The sequence below is a fragment of the Danio rerio genome, chromosome 24 (assembly GCF_052040795.2).
Source record: "Danio rerio strain M-AB ecotype USA chromosome 24, GRCz13ab, whole genome shotgun sequence".
NCBI lineage: Eukaryota > Metazoa > Chordata > Actinopteri > Cypriniformes > Danionidae > Danio > Danio rerio.
The window spans coordinates 40,911,962-40,928,881 of record NC_141044.1 but is presented as its reverse complement, the minus strand read 5'-3'; the positions used below and the strand labels follow the sequence as shown (position 1 = coordinate 40,928,881).

The following is a 16,920-nucleotide window of genomic DNA, read 5'->3' as shown; positions in this document are numbered from 1 at the left end:
ACATTTACATAAGTAAATAAATAAATGATGGATTTGAAACTTTAGGAAATTTGTTTATTTGCAAATATGAAAACCAAAAAATTCCTCTACATCACCAAAGTATTAATATAATTTAAGTGTGGTATCATGAATCATGCAAATCATAATAGAGCTGCTGTGATCTTAAATGAAAGCTTTTTTTTCTTCAAGATTACATTATTTTCATGAATCTCATTTAAAAGTGCTGTTTTGCTGTACAAGGAAGAAAAGGTTGTGTATGTGTGTTTGACAGACAGAAAGACAAATAGAGAAGGAAGCATCTTTAATGGGGTTTTGGTCTCATGATGATATTGTGAATCTCACACAGCATCTATTGTTTTCTCTGATGTCATTACAGTGCAAGGAGGGAAGAGCTCGGCAGACTTTCTGCACTCACAGCCAGAAATAAACACTCTTCAGCTGCTCGGTAAGCATTCTGGAAACTTTTCTCCTTTCATTTATATATTGCATAACAAATTTAAACAATTTCCACTTCAGTAAATTAGGATTTTAAAACTTGCATTAAACAAGAAAATGCTGCAGTGATACATTCTATTAGACAAAAAAAGTGAGGGATAAAACTCAGCGTGTTTATATGTCCTCAAAAATGACAGGAAATATTATTTGACTAGATATTTTTCAAGACACTTCTATACAGCTTAAAGTGACATTTAAAGGCTTAACTAACTAGGTTAACTAGGCAGGTTAGGGTAATTAGGCAAGTTATTGTAATCGATGGTTTGTTCTGTAGACTATTGAAACACAATCTAAAGGGGCTAATAACATTGACCTTAAAATGGTGTTTAAAAAATTTAAAACTGCTTTTATTCTAGCCAAAATAAAATAAAACATTTTTTTTCTCCAGAAGAAAAAATATTATCTGACATACTGTGAACATTTCCTTGCCCTGTTAAACATCATTTGGGAAAAATTAAAATAAAAAGAACAAAAAATTCAAAGAGGGGCTAATAATTCTCCGCAACTGTATATAAAATGTTTATATATTGACATTTACAGCATAACAATATTTGCTTTAATGCATAAAGTTTGATAGTATACTAATAGTGCTTGCTCTAATAGTGCTTAATTTTATTATTAAGTGTTCCTATTCATAATAAAATACTTTAGAGATTTAAAGGAACACATTTTGCAGATTACTTATTGCGTTATTATTATTATTTACCCCAAAAATACAGCATAATAAATCAATTTATGAAATAAAACACAAAAATTAAATCATTTATCTCCTAATGTTTTAAACTTTAATGTTACTATTATTAATGCAGGACTACTGAAAATCTGCTTTATTGAATGTGCAGTACTTTATTAATGTTACAAAACTTCTCACCTTAAACTAATTTGTTTTTGAGGGTAGTTTGTTTGGATATTAACATTGCAATGCAAAACAATAAGCATTTTTTATATGCTTTTCAAATAATTATGTATGTATTTTAAGATTTGAAGTAAGTTATATAACTTTTGTTTTCTGCAGATCTGCAACAAGATGCTGGCACCGGTGGTTTTATTTTTCTGTCTGCTCTACTTGACACCCGCAACGACTGAAGGTATCATGCAGCATCAGTTCTGCAGGAGTGTGTGCTTGTTTAAATCAATGTGTGCCATCTCCAAGCATGTTTTGGTTCATTTAAAAGACATCTAATAGACATCTAAACATAGATGGCTTGGCTAAAAAAACAGTTCAAAACTATACCAGTCATCAAATAGATAGACTATATCAGGGCCTGGTTTTTCAAAAGTAATCCACTAGGATTTTGGATAAGGGGTTGGATCAAATCTTGAAAATGGGTTTTTCAAAAGAAAAAACGGATTACATAATTGGATTAGATCTTGAAATCCAATCTTGGTTTTGATCCGGATCAAACCTTTAGTTTGGGTTTTTCAGACCTTTTTTGTAGGATCTGGATCACTTTGATCCAAAAAACCTGGATTAAACTGATCCCATCAGAAGGGTGGATTTAGCGTGGATTTCATGTCCAAAATGTAATGAAAACTTAAAAAATTTATTAAATAATACTATTTTTGGATCATGCAGTATCTTACGAGATATACTATTTATTCATAAGGTTTTAATTTTATTTGTTCATCCGTCAGGCTATAGTGGTTATAGGCTTTAACGTATTCAGCCTTTCAGTATAGGCCTACAGCAAAGTAGAAAGAGTTTGGCCTCATAAAATAATCCCCCAAACAGCTGTCAAAACTGACCAAAAACAATACATTTTATTCTGTCACTAATTGATATATATATATATATATATTCATCACAATGGAAAATATTTTTTCTTCTTAGAATATTTATTAGTGATGCATGCAATGATTACAGAATAACAAAAAAAAAAATCGCAAAGAATGGCAATCGCTGATTTTTGAAATCACCTTTAACAATTGCAAAAAGAGACTGAAAGTGCAGAAGCACAGCTTCAACTGGCAGAGGAACAACTGACTCTAACCAAACTGCAGCAAACCAAGGCCAATGACTTGAGATCTGCCTCCTAAAGGCTACGCTCAGACAAGCTGCTCTCTCCACATCAGATGAGAAAGTCTGACATTATTGTGGAGTTTTTGACATTAAGTCTTTTTTTGATTTACATCTATATTTGAAACTTATTATAAATATACTCAATGTACAGTGTTGTAGGTCTCAGATGAGTGGACTGCTGAAAGAGGAAGGGGTGGGGTTTTTCTTTTTTTATTATTTATTATTATTATTATTTTAATAGTTATTAAATATTTTTTAGTTTTCATTTCAAATAAAAATAAAGCTATATTGGCCCTACGCTGGCTATACTTGTCGCTCTTTACATATCTATAGTTTTACGTTGTGATCTCCTCTCCTGTTTGAGCACTGGTTATCCAGATTTAGTGATCCTGAAAAGTTCCTATCCGGATCAGATTGATCCAATCCGATGTTGCTTTGAAAAACTGGCTCAAAAAGTAAGCTGGATTACGTGATCACGGATCGCAAAAACAGGATTACTAAATCTGGATCAATTTTATCCGGATTAAACCTTTTGAATAACCGGGCCCAGGGGTCACCAATTTTGTTCCTGGAGGTCCGATGCCCTGCAGGGTTTAGCTCCAACTTGCCTCAACACACCTGCTTGGGTGTTTCAACTATACCTAGTAAGACCTTGATTAGCTTGTTCAGGTGTGTTTGATTAGGGTTGGAGCTAAAATCTGCAGGACACCGGACCTCCAGGACCAAGTTTGGTGACCCCTGGATTAGATAATTAAAGGTGCAGTAGGGTTGACACCTAGTGGTTGAATTAGGTATTGCAGCTTAAATTTAAAATACTGAAGTTTGCTTTTTCACCCAGCCCCTCCTCTTCTTGCATGAACAAACAGGTTGCTAGATTGATGAAATTGAGAGTAACACCAGCTAGTAAAGTGCTGTGCAGGTAAACCTCAGTCCTCTGACCTCTAAAGGTGCTGTAGTGACAGTTGCTACCGACTCCCATGCAGAGAGTTACCCAAGTTGCCGGTTGGATCCTAGCTTGAAGCAGGTTGAGTGCTATAGGACTGGTTTGTTACATGAACATGCCTGAAGATTAGGCCTTGCACTGTTAGCTGCTCAGCTAATTTTTATGTTTGTAATATTTGAATTGTTTGCAAAATGAAAAACATCTTGTGGAGTTTTAAGACTCTAATGATGCATTCACACCAGACGTGGGTGATTTACAGCTTTAAAGGCAGCTAGCTCTCTGCAACATGGTCCCCCACTGAAGCCAAGCAGGGCTGCGCCTGGTCAATACCTGGATGGGCGACCACATGGGAAAACTTTTGGATGTGGTGTTAGTAAGGCCAGCAGGGGTGCTCAACCTGTGGTCTGTGTGGGTCCTAAAGCAGGTCGCACACCAGAAGCGCCGCTCGGCGGCGCGCCGCGCAGCGCCACGCAGCGCCATGTATTTTAGAATTCTAAACATAGGTTTCTATCAGGATACACACACCAGCGCCGCAAGTCGGCGGCTGTCGGCGGCGCCCGGCGACGGCTCAGGACGCAGTTCATTTTTCAGCCGCGCCACAGAGTGCCATCTGATTAGTTTCATGTTAAATATCATTCGAATGTGCGCGTCTGGTGTGTGATACTTTAATCTGTCATGTACGCGCCGTGTCGCGGCGCCGAGCGGCGCTTCTGGTGTGCGACCTGCTTAATGCCCTAGTATAGTGATGGGGACTCTATATTGCTCAGTAGGCGCCGCCTTTCGGATGAGACGTTAAACCAAGCTCCTGACTCTCTTTGGTCAATAAAATTCCCTGGTTGTCCTGCTAAAAAAAAGTAGGGGTTTAACCCCGGCATCCTGCCAAGTTTGCCTCCTAACCATTCCCATATAAAAACTGGTATTGGTCTCCTAATGCGTGATTCATGCAAATTGCTCGAGCTTAAAAATCTGATCCACATTAACCAATCAGGAGCTTGCTCTAGAAGCAGCCTTCATCTGATCTGATAGACCCAGAAATGGCTCCCATCGAGTGAGTCCATGCTATTTTTCAGTCTTCCATATCACATGAAGCACAGCTGACCTCTCAACAAAATCCATGTCAGCCATTTTGCAATGAAACATGAATTATTTTGTGTATGTTGTGAAGTAAATTTCATGCGCGACACCCTTTAATAATAATAATTATTATATTATATAGGAGGCCATGATGCCAGGGTTAAACCCTTACCGTACGTTCACACCGAAAGCGGCGAGAGCGTCCAAGGTCGCTCTGGCCGCCCTGGCGACAACGCTGTCTGCCTTCAGCTCCTGCGGCGAGAGCGTCAAAACTCGCTACATTGATCTCTTATTTAAAGGAGCCGTTGCAGCATATCAGTTACATTCCTGCATAAAACATGTTTCTAGCGTGAAAATGTTGCGCACTTCTTATCAAATTCATACAACAATGGAAGATCAAGTTGCGTGTGGCTTTGCTCTATTTATCCAATATGTGTCCATATGTCTGAAATATCCTGAAGCAGCAGTACTGTTTTGTACTATCACATCGCGTGAGATTCCCGCTTTTTTAAGATAAATTTATATAACATTAATGAACATCAGTAACTCGCCAGTAACTTATTAAATGTATGTTCCTGTAGGAAAAAAATGTAAATAATTGGAAATCCGGCGACCGCAATAATCAAACCCTTGGGAACAACTGTGGTCGGAACCAAAGTTCACAGGTCTGTGTTCTCTGAACTGCTATCAAGCGATGGACGTCTTCATTCTGATTGCTTGCCGCCGAACCGCGTCATAGCTCATTACCATAAAGTTGACTTCATTTCAACTCTCCTCGACGCTCACGCCGGCGAAGACGCGCCACGCTGCTCCTCGCCGCTTATCGCCGCGTATCGCCGCCGGCTCTCATTGAAAATGAATGACTTCCGGCTACTTTGACGCTCTCGCCGCTTTCGGTGTGAACGTACGGTTACTCTTTTTCGAAGGACATCCTGAAATGTTTAACCTGGGACCTCGGTTTAATGTCTTATCCGAAAGACAGCACCCACTGAGCAATGAAGAGTCCCCATCAGTATACTGGGGTATGAGGACCCACACAGACCGCAGGTTGAGCGCCCCCTGCTGGTCTTACTAACAACACTTCTGGCATAAATCTATGGCTTTCCCATGTGGCTCCCATCCAGGTAGCAGCCCTGCTTAGCTTCAGTGGGCTAAGAGGTGAGAGCTGCAGAGAGCTAGCTGCCGGCTGCAAGACTGCAATGAAACACTGCTTTTCACCAAGGCAATGGGAAAACAACAACAGATGTCAGCAGGGCCGGAGTGGGACTCCTTTTTAGCCCTGGAGTTTCAAGTCTTTGACCGGCCCATCTCAGTTCACGACTGACTATATTAAAATAAGGTCATTTCCAATTCAGTTTCTAATGACATTATCACATCTTTTTCAAGAAAACAGCTGCTTTAGAATTTTACATTTTCAACAACCCTAACAGTATTACATGTCTTAACAATAAAAATGAAGAAAAAAAATTATAATTGTTTAGATGAGGCTCGAACATGGGTCAGCGGTTTATTAACTCAACATGCTGACCGACCACTTGAGCACAGTAGCGCTGTTATGTTTGTGGGGCAGGAATGAAAAAGAAATATTGCACTATGACCTGCAAGACTCTTTTATTGACGGCTTAATCTTTTTCTCTCCTTTTTAGATTTCTGTCAGATTTATTAATGTAGTGAATCATCTGAGTTTCATTGAGCAGGTGTAATATTCATTAATATTAATTATTTGAATTCTTATATTTACTAAGGTGCCGCTGTTTAGGGTTGAATGATAATTACGTCATCACTAACCTGCAGGCTGCATTTTGCTCACGTGGCTACAAGAAAATAAATAAGAAGAGCCGAGCTGCGGCAAAATAATGAATAAAAAGAGTGAGGCTATGGTCAAAGAAATTAATAAATGAAAAAAGTGCAACTGCTGAGAGTGCAAGCAGCTAGGGACACTGGCCCTTGGGGCCGAAAAACAGACCGGCCCACCGGGAATTCTCCCGGTTCTCCCGATTAGCCAATCCGGGCCTGCATGTCAACATATAATTGGGGAAACTGGCAGTGGGTGAAATTACACAGACCAAAACAACGACAGACATTCTGACGTGGAAAGCACATTTTCAAAGGAGAATAACTTAACATTGTTAATCGGATAAACAAGCATGTTTACTTCACGTGTTTCTGAAATATCTGCAAACATGTTATGGTATTTTAATAATTAAGAAGAGTCAAAAACTTACAGCACCTGTCGATTTGATGACTTGTCTAGTTTTGGACTTTTGTTAGTTTGATGTCATTCACACACACACACACACACACACACACCCACACGCATGCACACACACACACACACGCACACACAAACACACACACACACACACACACACACATGCTTGTTTGGTGTTTATCAGTCGTTTTGTCTTGCAGTGGGTCTTGCTGGTAAAGTTCTTCTGTTCCCGTACGAGACAGACTTCAGCTACGTCAAACTCACTCCTAAGAAGCCTCTGGGTCTTTCAGCGTTTACTCTCTGCATGCGTGTGGCCACAGAGCTCCAGGGCGAGCGGCAGATCATCCTGTTCGCCTACCGAACACCCGACTTTGATGAACTGAATTTGTGGAGGGAGAAAGACGGCCGTGTGTCTTTCTACCTCAGCGGTGATGGGGCGTTTTTCAACCTGCCGCCTCTGTCCACCTTCCGGACGCACCTGTGCCTGTCCTGGAGCTCTCGCACCGGGCTCGCTGCCTTCTGGGTGGACGGACGCCGCAGTGCGTTTCAGCTTTATAAACCGGGCCACAGCATCCGCCCGCAGGGCACTGCTCTGCTTGGACAGGACCCTGATAAACTCCTGGGCGACTTCGAGACGGTGCAGAGTTTCGCCGGTGAACTCACAGACCTGAACATGTGGGATTATGTGCTCACCGGGAACCAGATTAAAGCGCTGTATTTCAACCATGCGCAGCGCGTGCCCAAGGCAAACGTGTTTGAGTGGAGCTCCATCGAGTATGAGATTAAGGGGAATGTGCTTGTCACGCAAGACGATTGATAATATTCAGTATGATACTACACGTATAACATTTACAGTTATTTTCTGCATAACACGTACTTTATAGTTCACCACTGTAATATGCACTGCATTGTGGGTCATTTTAAAACTTTTACAGTAACTTACTGCATATTAGGAACTTGCAGTATTCTACTGTAATGAAAATAATCTAAAAATAATAAGTACTGCGACTGTAGTTGAAGACTAAAATGAAAAGGTTGATTAAAATGTACTAAATTTAATAGTAAATACTAAGGGTGCTTTCACACCTACACTTTTGTTTCGGAACCTGTCTCGTTTGCCACGTTAGCGCGGTTCGTTGGCATATGTGAACAGGGCAATCGCGCTCTGTTTCGCGCCAAAGTAATCGCTCTGAAATTGCTTGAATGAGGTGGTCTCGGCTCGATTGAAAAGAACCCTGGAGCGGTTCGATTGCAGTGAGAAAGCGATCCGTTCCGAGCGCGGTTATATCACAGTGTTTTATGGATATGTAATAGGCTTACGGCTATATGAAGAGAGAATTATGAGTAGGGCGGGAAGTTTCGCGAGTCTCCGGATGCCCGCAAACGAGTGATGATCTCCCGGTAATCTCGCATCTCCCTCCCGGTCCTCAAATAGGCATCGTCGCGCACCCTTCTCACCGCGTCTCTCCTCAGACACGTCACGGGTGCACCCTGTCAATCACCACCAAATCACCACCTCTCTTGACAGTTTAGCTAAAACACGTGACTTGTTTTAGCTCTTTTGGTCCGATTAGAAACTTTGCAGTGTGAAAGCGAACCGCTACTAGAGCAAAGAGTAACAATGTAACAATTGTAATCTCTGTTTCGGAACAACTGAATCGATTCACAGGTGTGAAAGCACCCTAAAACAAAAGTTTTTGTACTGCTACAGGCCCGTAGCCAGGGGGGTTCGGGTGGTTCGAAAGGCCCACCCCTCACTGAGAAAGGTCTAGAATTGGTGCCCTATAGACGAATTACCATGTTGGTAAACATTCAGGATGCGCGCTCAGCGAGGTTGCAGAAAAAAACGAGAGCGCAAGCATTTACAGCGAGGGAATGACATCCGATGCAGTACAGAGTTTGTTGTTGTCTTAGAAATACGTTATTTACATAATGCTTTCAGCGTATTATAACAGCTCGTCACCCAGTGATAAGCACAGTGATTCAGCAAAATTAACGTTAAAGTGAGCGGCGTTCGTCTGACAGGTTCATTTGCGATAGCACCCTCCCAATGGGTATTGGATAAGATGAAATGGCCAAGCATCCAGGACTAAATATACAACTCTTTGAAGCTCCGAGTGTTCTAACAAGATGTGTGGTCATGTGCAAGAAATAATGTTCCATGATTACCAGATTCAAAACTTTGTAGTGCTAAAAAGCGAGGTTCTGCCTAGCCAAAGACAAGGAAAAAAGATGGAGCTAACGTTATACAAGGCTTGGGTGATGATCAAGCAAAGCTACTGCATTCTGACAGCGAACTACACCTGAATTTACACATAGAGGTGAAGTTGGAAATATTTGTCTTATATCTAAAAGAGGAAAACAGCTACTGTGTTAGTTTTAAAGGCGCAAACCAGAACAAATCGAGCACAAACGACCTGTGCTGTTTTGAAGTTATTTGCGCAACATGGGGTGGAAAGTGACGTCACACGGTCAAAAAAATAATGCTTAATATCTCAGACCCCAAACCAGCACAAACGTTCGTTTTTGCGGCACAAATCAGCACAAACGTATCACAAACGAATGGCATAGTTTGGGGGATTATTTGTTTTTATGGGGTGCCAACTTCACGGAGGTGTTTTATATTCGCACATTCAGACTTTCTCCTTAATAATATCATTTCATAAAAGTATTATTTGCAACCTCTGAATGGCGAAATCATAGTAGCAGCAAATGACTGTCAAAGCACAACACAAATAATATATCGGGATAAACAATATAGGGAGTTTAATAAACCATATGTAACTGTTTTTACTAAAGTAATTTCTGCAATCAAAAATGAGTAGTGTATGATTCAGCATAGTGTGAACTTACCTGATATAACATGAGAACTGCAGAGTCCAGCATTTCTAATTAGGTCCTCACTCCATTCAGCTCCCTTTTGGCCGAATACATCTGCAGTTGGCATTAAAAGCAGTGTGGTGTATGGTAAATGTTAAGGTAAATGTACACATTTGTACCTAAAAGGTCCATATTAATACCTCAGGGGAGCATACTAGTACCTAAAAAGTACAAAAGTGTTCCTTTTAAAATTTTTAGGTACTAATATATACTTTTGAGGTACCAATATGGACCCTTTAAGTACTAACATCTACCTTTTGAAAAGGTTCCACCCCAGTGACAGCTCGCGATTACATTTATTTCTGAGAGTGTAAAAAGAAGACTCAGTAAGGCTGTTTTACTGTAAAATGAAATTGCAGTAGGGCTCTGCTACTGTAAAACACATTTACTGGTAAGTTACTGTAGGGGGGCAGTTGCGGTAACTTGCTAGCAACGGTGCTGCCACTAAGTTGCCACAAAAATACTATATAATGTGTGACAGCCATTATTTTTTAATTCAGACGTCTGTAAAACTGTGTGTTGTGCAAAGACTGTCTTTAGTGAGCAGTTAAAAGCGGTAAGTGTGGAAGACTGCAAACATCCATTGGAAAATTTTTCCTGTAAGGTACAGTTGAAGTCAGAATTATTAGCCCCCCCTTTAATTTCTTTTCTTTTTTAAATATTTCCCAAATGATGTTTATCAGAGCAAAAAAATAAATAAATAAATAAATCACAGTATGTCTGATAATATTTTTTCTTCTGGAGAAAGTCTTATTTGTTTTATTTTGGCTAGAATAAAAGCAGTTTTTAATTTTTTAAACACCATTTTAAGGGCAATATTATTAGCCCCTTTCAGCTACAGTCTACAGAACAAACCATCATTATACAATAACTTGCCTAATTAACCTAGTTAAGCCTTTAAATGTCACTAAGCTGTATAGAAGTGTCTTGATAAATATCAAGTGAAATAGTATTTACTGTCATCATGGCAAAGATAAAATAAATGAGCTATTAGAAATGAGTTAATAAAACTATTATGTTTAGAAATGTGTTGAAAAAAATCTCTCCATTAAACAGAAATTGGGGGGGGAAATAAACGGGGCTAATAATTCAGGGGGGTTAATAATTCTGACTTTAACTGTATATTTGGGAAAGGTGATAATAATGTGATTATCAGGTATAAACAAATATAATAAGTAACTGATGGCTAATGTTTAAAAAAAACAACCACTTAAGATCATTAAATCATCACTGTAATGATATAAAATTGTGTTTTTTATGTTTTCTTTAACTGTAGTAATAGTATAGTAGCACTTTGGTGTTTTTGAACCATACATCTTATAGTGTATAGCATTTACAGCACTTTGCTAATGAATATTAACTCTAGTAAACTGACAAACAACACTGTAATATGCTTCAGCTTTTGCTACAGTAAACTGATGTATTGTGGTAATATACATAGACAGATGAAGTTAGTACAGTATTGTGTAATGTATTTATATTAGTAAAGCTGTTGCAGAATCACAACAGATTAAGTCAAGTATTTGTGTATGGTTTAAAATCATTTTTTTCATGCGAGTTTAACTTGTTTTAAATAAGGTAATACGAGATTTAAGAGTAATGTAATGTACAGTAAAATGATCTGTACTCTTCTGATTAAACATTTACAGTATATTTTGCATTATTCTGTGTATATATTACTGCTGCAGTACATCCATCTGACCACAAGAGCGCAGCATAATTACAAATGACATTAATTCATGCAGTAACAACTATTGACTAAAGCTGATTTCCTGCTTATTATCAAACTATTTCATCACTGTAACGAGACAATACAACCATAACTTAATGTTAAAACATCTATCATAACATTTTCAATATGTGTCTCTTTTTGGATTCCCGGAAGCTATAGAAATTAAAAATGTAAAGCAGGAAATATGTTAGGACCATTGCTTTTGTTTACATCCCTTAAAATGGTCTATACTGAAGAACTGGCAGATTTTAGGGGTTAAAGGGTCATATTAAAAAGAGTGAGAGAGTGTGTGTGTGCCCGTGCGTGCGTGCGTGTGCGTGTGTGTGCGCGTGTGTGGGCGTCCACAAATGCTCAAAATAATTCCTGATTTCTTATGATTAATACGATTATGATTAATTCAAGAATCAAAAACACTATTTTTTTGTTTGTTTTTAGTGCTCAAAAACACCAAATTACTACAGTATTTTTTGTTTTCATGTGGACTGCATGAGATGTTTAATCATTTTAAATATTCATGAGGACAATAATAATATTAGTATTTAGAATACGCAATGAAACAGGGGAAAGGCTTTGCTTCTTGACAATCCTGTGATGAAGTTTGAGAACAGCTGCTCTTCTCTGAGGCGTCGCTGAAATCTGCTTTATTTCCTCAGTCTGTCAGCAGGCTTTAAATAATGATGTGCTGGAGCAAGACTGATGAGATGCTACTGAGATGTTATTTCCATTTATAACATATTAGCTGCAGAACTAAGTGGCCTTGTTTATCAATGTTTAACACCATTTTTACACGTTTCTTTAGTATTTATGTTCGATGAAGCCTGCAAATGTGAAGATCTCCCTGCTACCACTAGATGGCGGTATATAAACGCGTTACGTATCATTTAAAGGTACAGCTCACCTAAAAATGAAACATTACTCACTATTTACTCACCTTGAAGTGGTTCCAACATTTATGTTTCTTCTGTTGAACACAAAAGGAGACATTCTGAAGAAGCTTGTAATCATTGACTTCTATAGTCGAACATATATAAATAATGAGGTGGTCAATGGTTGTCGCTTTTCAGCTTTCTTAAAACATCTTCGTTTGTGTTTAGCAGAAGACAGTCAAACAAGTTTGAAACAAAAGACAGTAAATAAGATTTTTTTGGGTGAACTATCCCTTTAACATTCAATCTATAACAAGTAAGCATCAGTTTTCTTGTAATTTTTCTATTGAGCTTCATTGTGATCAATAAGAATCAGAATCAGTTTTATTGCCAGGTGTGCTTCACACAACCAATCAATTTGTTTTGGCTACAGAAGCTTCCAGTGTACATAAAGTGACAAGTGACAACACAAAGTAAATATGAAAAGAAGATGATACACATTAAACAGAGATGCAGTTAGTCAAGAAATCTTGATGTTGAGTTGTATGTACAGATTTGTTATAAATATACAGGTTATACGGTGCTGTGTACAAATGCGAATGTAGAAAGTATTGCATTGTAGATTGATATAAGGTGCTTTGTTCAAGTGTGTATGAGAAAGTATTGCACATATTTATTGCACAGTTGGGGGATATTTAACTGTTAAGGTAGATGGCCTGAGGAAAGAAACTTTTTCTGTGTCTGGCTGTTATTGTGCTTGGTGCTCTGAAGTGCCGACCAAACGGTAACAGTTTGAACAGGTAGTGTGCTGGGTGCGAGGCGTCCAGAGTGATTTTGTGAGCCCATAAGTCATGACAACAAACATGTTTTTTTATGTAATTATAACTTAACAAACCAAACAAATCACAATTTAATAAGTTTTAGAAGTTATGTTAATAAAGGTAATGTAATTACAGTTTAAATGACACCCTGAAGACAAAAGAAGTCCTGCAGAATGACCAGAAGGCTTTTTATAATAATGGGACAAGGGATGTGAAACCCATTTAATAAGCAGTTTTATTTCTGTAATGTCTAGTATTTCTTAAAGAGTAGTTTTTTAGGGTATTGAAAAAGAAAAAGTCTGGCAAAAAAAAAAAACTAAATAAAATGTTCATCCCCCACATCTGAAAGGTCATAACCAGGTGCAGGATTAAAAAAACAATGTTAAAAAGATTTGCATAATGTTGTTTTTATTAGAAGATATTAAAATGCATAATGTTTAATCAATTTTCCAGTACTGGGTTGCAGCTGGAAGGCCATCCGCTGTATAAAAGATATAGTTGGTGGTTCATTCTGCTGTGGCAACCTCTGAAATAGAGACTAAGCTGAAGGAAAATGCATGAATGAATCAATCAATCAATATAAAATGTGCTGTGAATGTAAATATGATATTTAGCTGTAAAGGATTTATAGTAACCTTCTGGTACATTAAAATGTATAATGAACTGAATTTTACTATAGGACAGTTATGCATTATGTTACAGTATTTTAAAACTGCACTGTAAAAATTACTGTATTTTTACAGTAATTACATAACTGTAAATATATATACAGCAAGATAAACGGTGCTGTAAATGTGAATACAGTATTTATCTGTAAAAGATTTACAGTATACATTTTACAGTGTGTAATTACAAAACTGTAAAATCATTTACAGCAATATAAATGGTGCTGTAAATGTAAATACATTGTTTAGCTGTAAAGGATTTACAGTAACTTACTGCTAAACTGAAATGTATAATGAATTGAATTTTACTGTAGGACAGTTATGCAGTATGTTGCTGTATTTAAAACTGGATTATGAAAATTACTGTATGGTTTACAGTAATTACATTACTGCAAACATATATACAGCAATATAAATGGTGCTGTAAATGTAAATACGGCATTTAGCTGTAAAAGATTTACACTAAGTTACTGGTAAACTAAATTGTAATATAAACTCAATTTTACTGTTGGATAGTTATGCAGTCTGTTACTGTATTTTAAAGCTGCATTGTGAAAACTACTTCATATTTTACTGTAATTATATACAATACGATAAACACACATCAAGATAAAGGGTGCTGTAAATGTAAATACAGTATTTAGCTGTAAATGATTTACAGTAAACTACTGGTAAACTGAAATGTAATACGAATCGAATTTTACTGTAGGACATTTATGCAGTATGTTACTGTAGTTTAAACCTGCATTGTGAAAATTACTGTATATTTTACAGTAATTATATAAAACACTGTAAACACATACAGCAAGATAAATGGTGCTGAAAATGTAAATACAGCATTCAGCTGTAAATGATTTACAGTAACTTTCTGTAAACTGAAATGTATTATTAACTGTATTTTACTAAAGGACTGATATGCAGTATGATACTGTATTTTAAAGCTGCATTGTGAAAATCACTGTATATTTTAGAGTAATTACATAACTGTAAATAAATAAACAGCAATATAAATGGTGCTGTAAATGTAAATACTGCATTTAGCTGTAAATGCTTTACACAAAGTTACTGGTAAACCAAATTGTAATATGAACTGTATTTTACTGTAGGATAGTTATGCAGTCTGTTACTGTATTTTAAAGCTGTAAAAATTACTGTTTATTTTACAGTAATTATATACAATACGGTAAACACATAAAAATAATTGGTGCTGTAAATGTAAATACAGTATTTAATTGTAAATAAATTACAATAACTTACTGGTAAACTGAAAGGTGTGTTGTGATGTATGTGTTTACAGTGTTTTATATAATTACTGTAAAATATACAGTAATTTTCATATATATATATATATATATATATATATATATATATATATATATATATATATATATATATATATATATATACAGCAAGATAAAGGGTGCTGTAAATGTGAATACAGTATTTAGCTGTAAATGGTTTACAGTAACTTACTGTAAACTGAATATAATATTAATTGAATGTTACTGTAGGACAGATATGCAGTATGATACTGTAGTTATATATATATATAGTAAATTACTATATTTTACAGTAAAGACATTTAATACTGTAAATACATATACAGCAAGATTAATGGTGCTGTCCACGTAAATCCAGTATGTTTGCTCTACAGGATATTGTTAACAGTGTAGTTATTAAAATTATGTTTTAAAATGTGTTGAAAAACAGCACTTCGAAAATATATATTTTTTAATTATTAAAAATTTTGGGGGGAAAAAAGAAGAAGAAAATTTGGGCTAATAATGTAGTCTTCAACTGTGTATCCACAATCTTATTTCCGAGGGATTCTCCATTCAGCATATGTGTAAGTCAGTCAGTGTGTGTTTTTTCAGGCATGTGTCTGCGTGTTTGTGCTGGTAAAGTTTTCCACATGAGGGACGCGAGGCGTCGCGGGGCAGGCCGACGGGGCAGACAGCAGGAGCGCAGTGTGTGAGAGACAGCAGGAGCGCATTCTGGAGCCTTCAAGCAACTCCAAATACATTTCAAGGCAAAAGATATTTGCATAAGTAAGACGAGGCTAAAAGGAGAGAGACTCGTGTTCACTGAACAGATGGAGCTCTCTCTGGGCTCTCCCGCAGAAATGACAACTTATTAGAACATCAGTGTGTGTGCCTGTGTGTGTGCATGTCCTGAAAAACCCGAGCGCACCAGAGCTTGTCTGGAGTTTGATGATCACATTAGCTGATGCATTAGCAAGCATGCGCATATTTACATCAGCTTTTTATGCAACAATTTTAGATATTCATGTTAGGTGCAAATGTATTTTAGAAAATGTAGCACAAGTCCAGTCGTAAGAGTTCATTCATTCATTCATTTTCCTCCAGTGTAGTCCCTTTATTTATCAGGGGTCGCCACAGGGGAATGAACCGCCAACTATACCAGCATATGTTTCACACAGCGGATGCCCGTCCAGTTGCAACCCAGCACTGGGAAACACCCATGCACTCTCATTCACACATATAAACTACGCCCAATTTATTTCATCCAATTCACCTATAGCGCATGTGTTTGGACTGTGGGGGAAACCGCAGCACCCGGCGGAAACCCACGCCAACACGAGGAGAACATGCAAACTCCATACAGAAATGCCAACTGACCCAGCCAAAGAATACATATAAAAACATTTGAATTGATATAGGTGCTTTTAGGAATTGTGAAGTGCATTTATAAACTAATTTCGAGAGGAGCACGCGCTTATGATTGATAGCAGCTGGTCCACATTAGCAAACGCTGATTCACCAATCAGATGACTCCTTAATCACTATAAATAACCAGAGTAACTTACCCTAGCCATCTTCGTCTTGAAGAATCCCCCCTTTCACCCTTACTCCTCCCATTTACTTGTCAGGGCAGCACGGAGGTCTAATGGTTAGCATCATTACCTCACAGCAAGACTTTCACTGGATCAGAAACTACCTGGCATTTCTGTGTGGAGTTTGCATGTTCTGCCCGTGTTTGCGTGGGTTTTCACCGGGCTCTCCGGTTTCCTCCAATAGACCAAAAACATGTAACAAGTCAATTGACAAAACTAAATGGAAAGCATGGACACTCCATAGCATTCATAATCTACTTCCATCATTATTAAGCAGAGGGAGTTCCCGAGACCTACCTGAACTTGGACTCCCCTCTTGCCCTGCAATAGGGGGGAGCCCCAGGCTTGAGGATCTTAT

General features: G+C 37.7%; 2 protein-coding genes across 2 annotated transcripts in view; one reads left to right on the top strand and one right to left on the bottom strand.

The window, feature by feature from the left end:
- The window catches only part of mybpc2b (myosin binding protein Cb), a 360,595-nt gene that overhangs the window by 256,290 nt on the left and 87,385 nt on the right, over positions 1-16,920 (bottom strand). The window lies entirely within an intron of this gene.
- crp1 (C-reactive protein 1) lies at positions 399-11,277 on the top strand. The gene is made up of 3 exons (XM_087310174.1): positions 399-445; positions 1,511-1,583; positions 6,945-11,277. Exons 2-3 carry the CDS (start codon positions 1,523-1,525, stop codon positions 7,559-7,561), a joined length of 678 nt encoding a protein of 225 aa, XP_087166300.1. The 5' UTR covers positions 399-445; positions 1,511-1,522; the 3' UTR covers positions 7,562-11,277.

Coding starts and splice junctions, on each gene's coding strand:
- crp1 (XM_087310174.1), top strand. CDS start 1,523: ATGCTGGCACCGGTGGTTTTATTTTTCTGTCTGCTCTACTTGACACCC. Junction 1,584..6,944: donor GACACCCGCAACGACTGAAG/GTATCATGCAGC, acceptor TTTGTCTTGCAG/TGGGTCTTGCTGGTAAAGTT.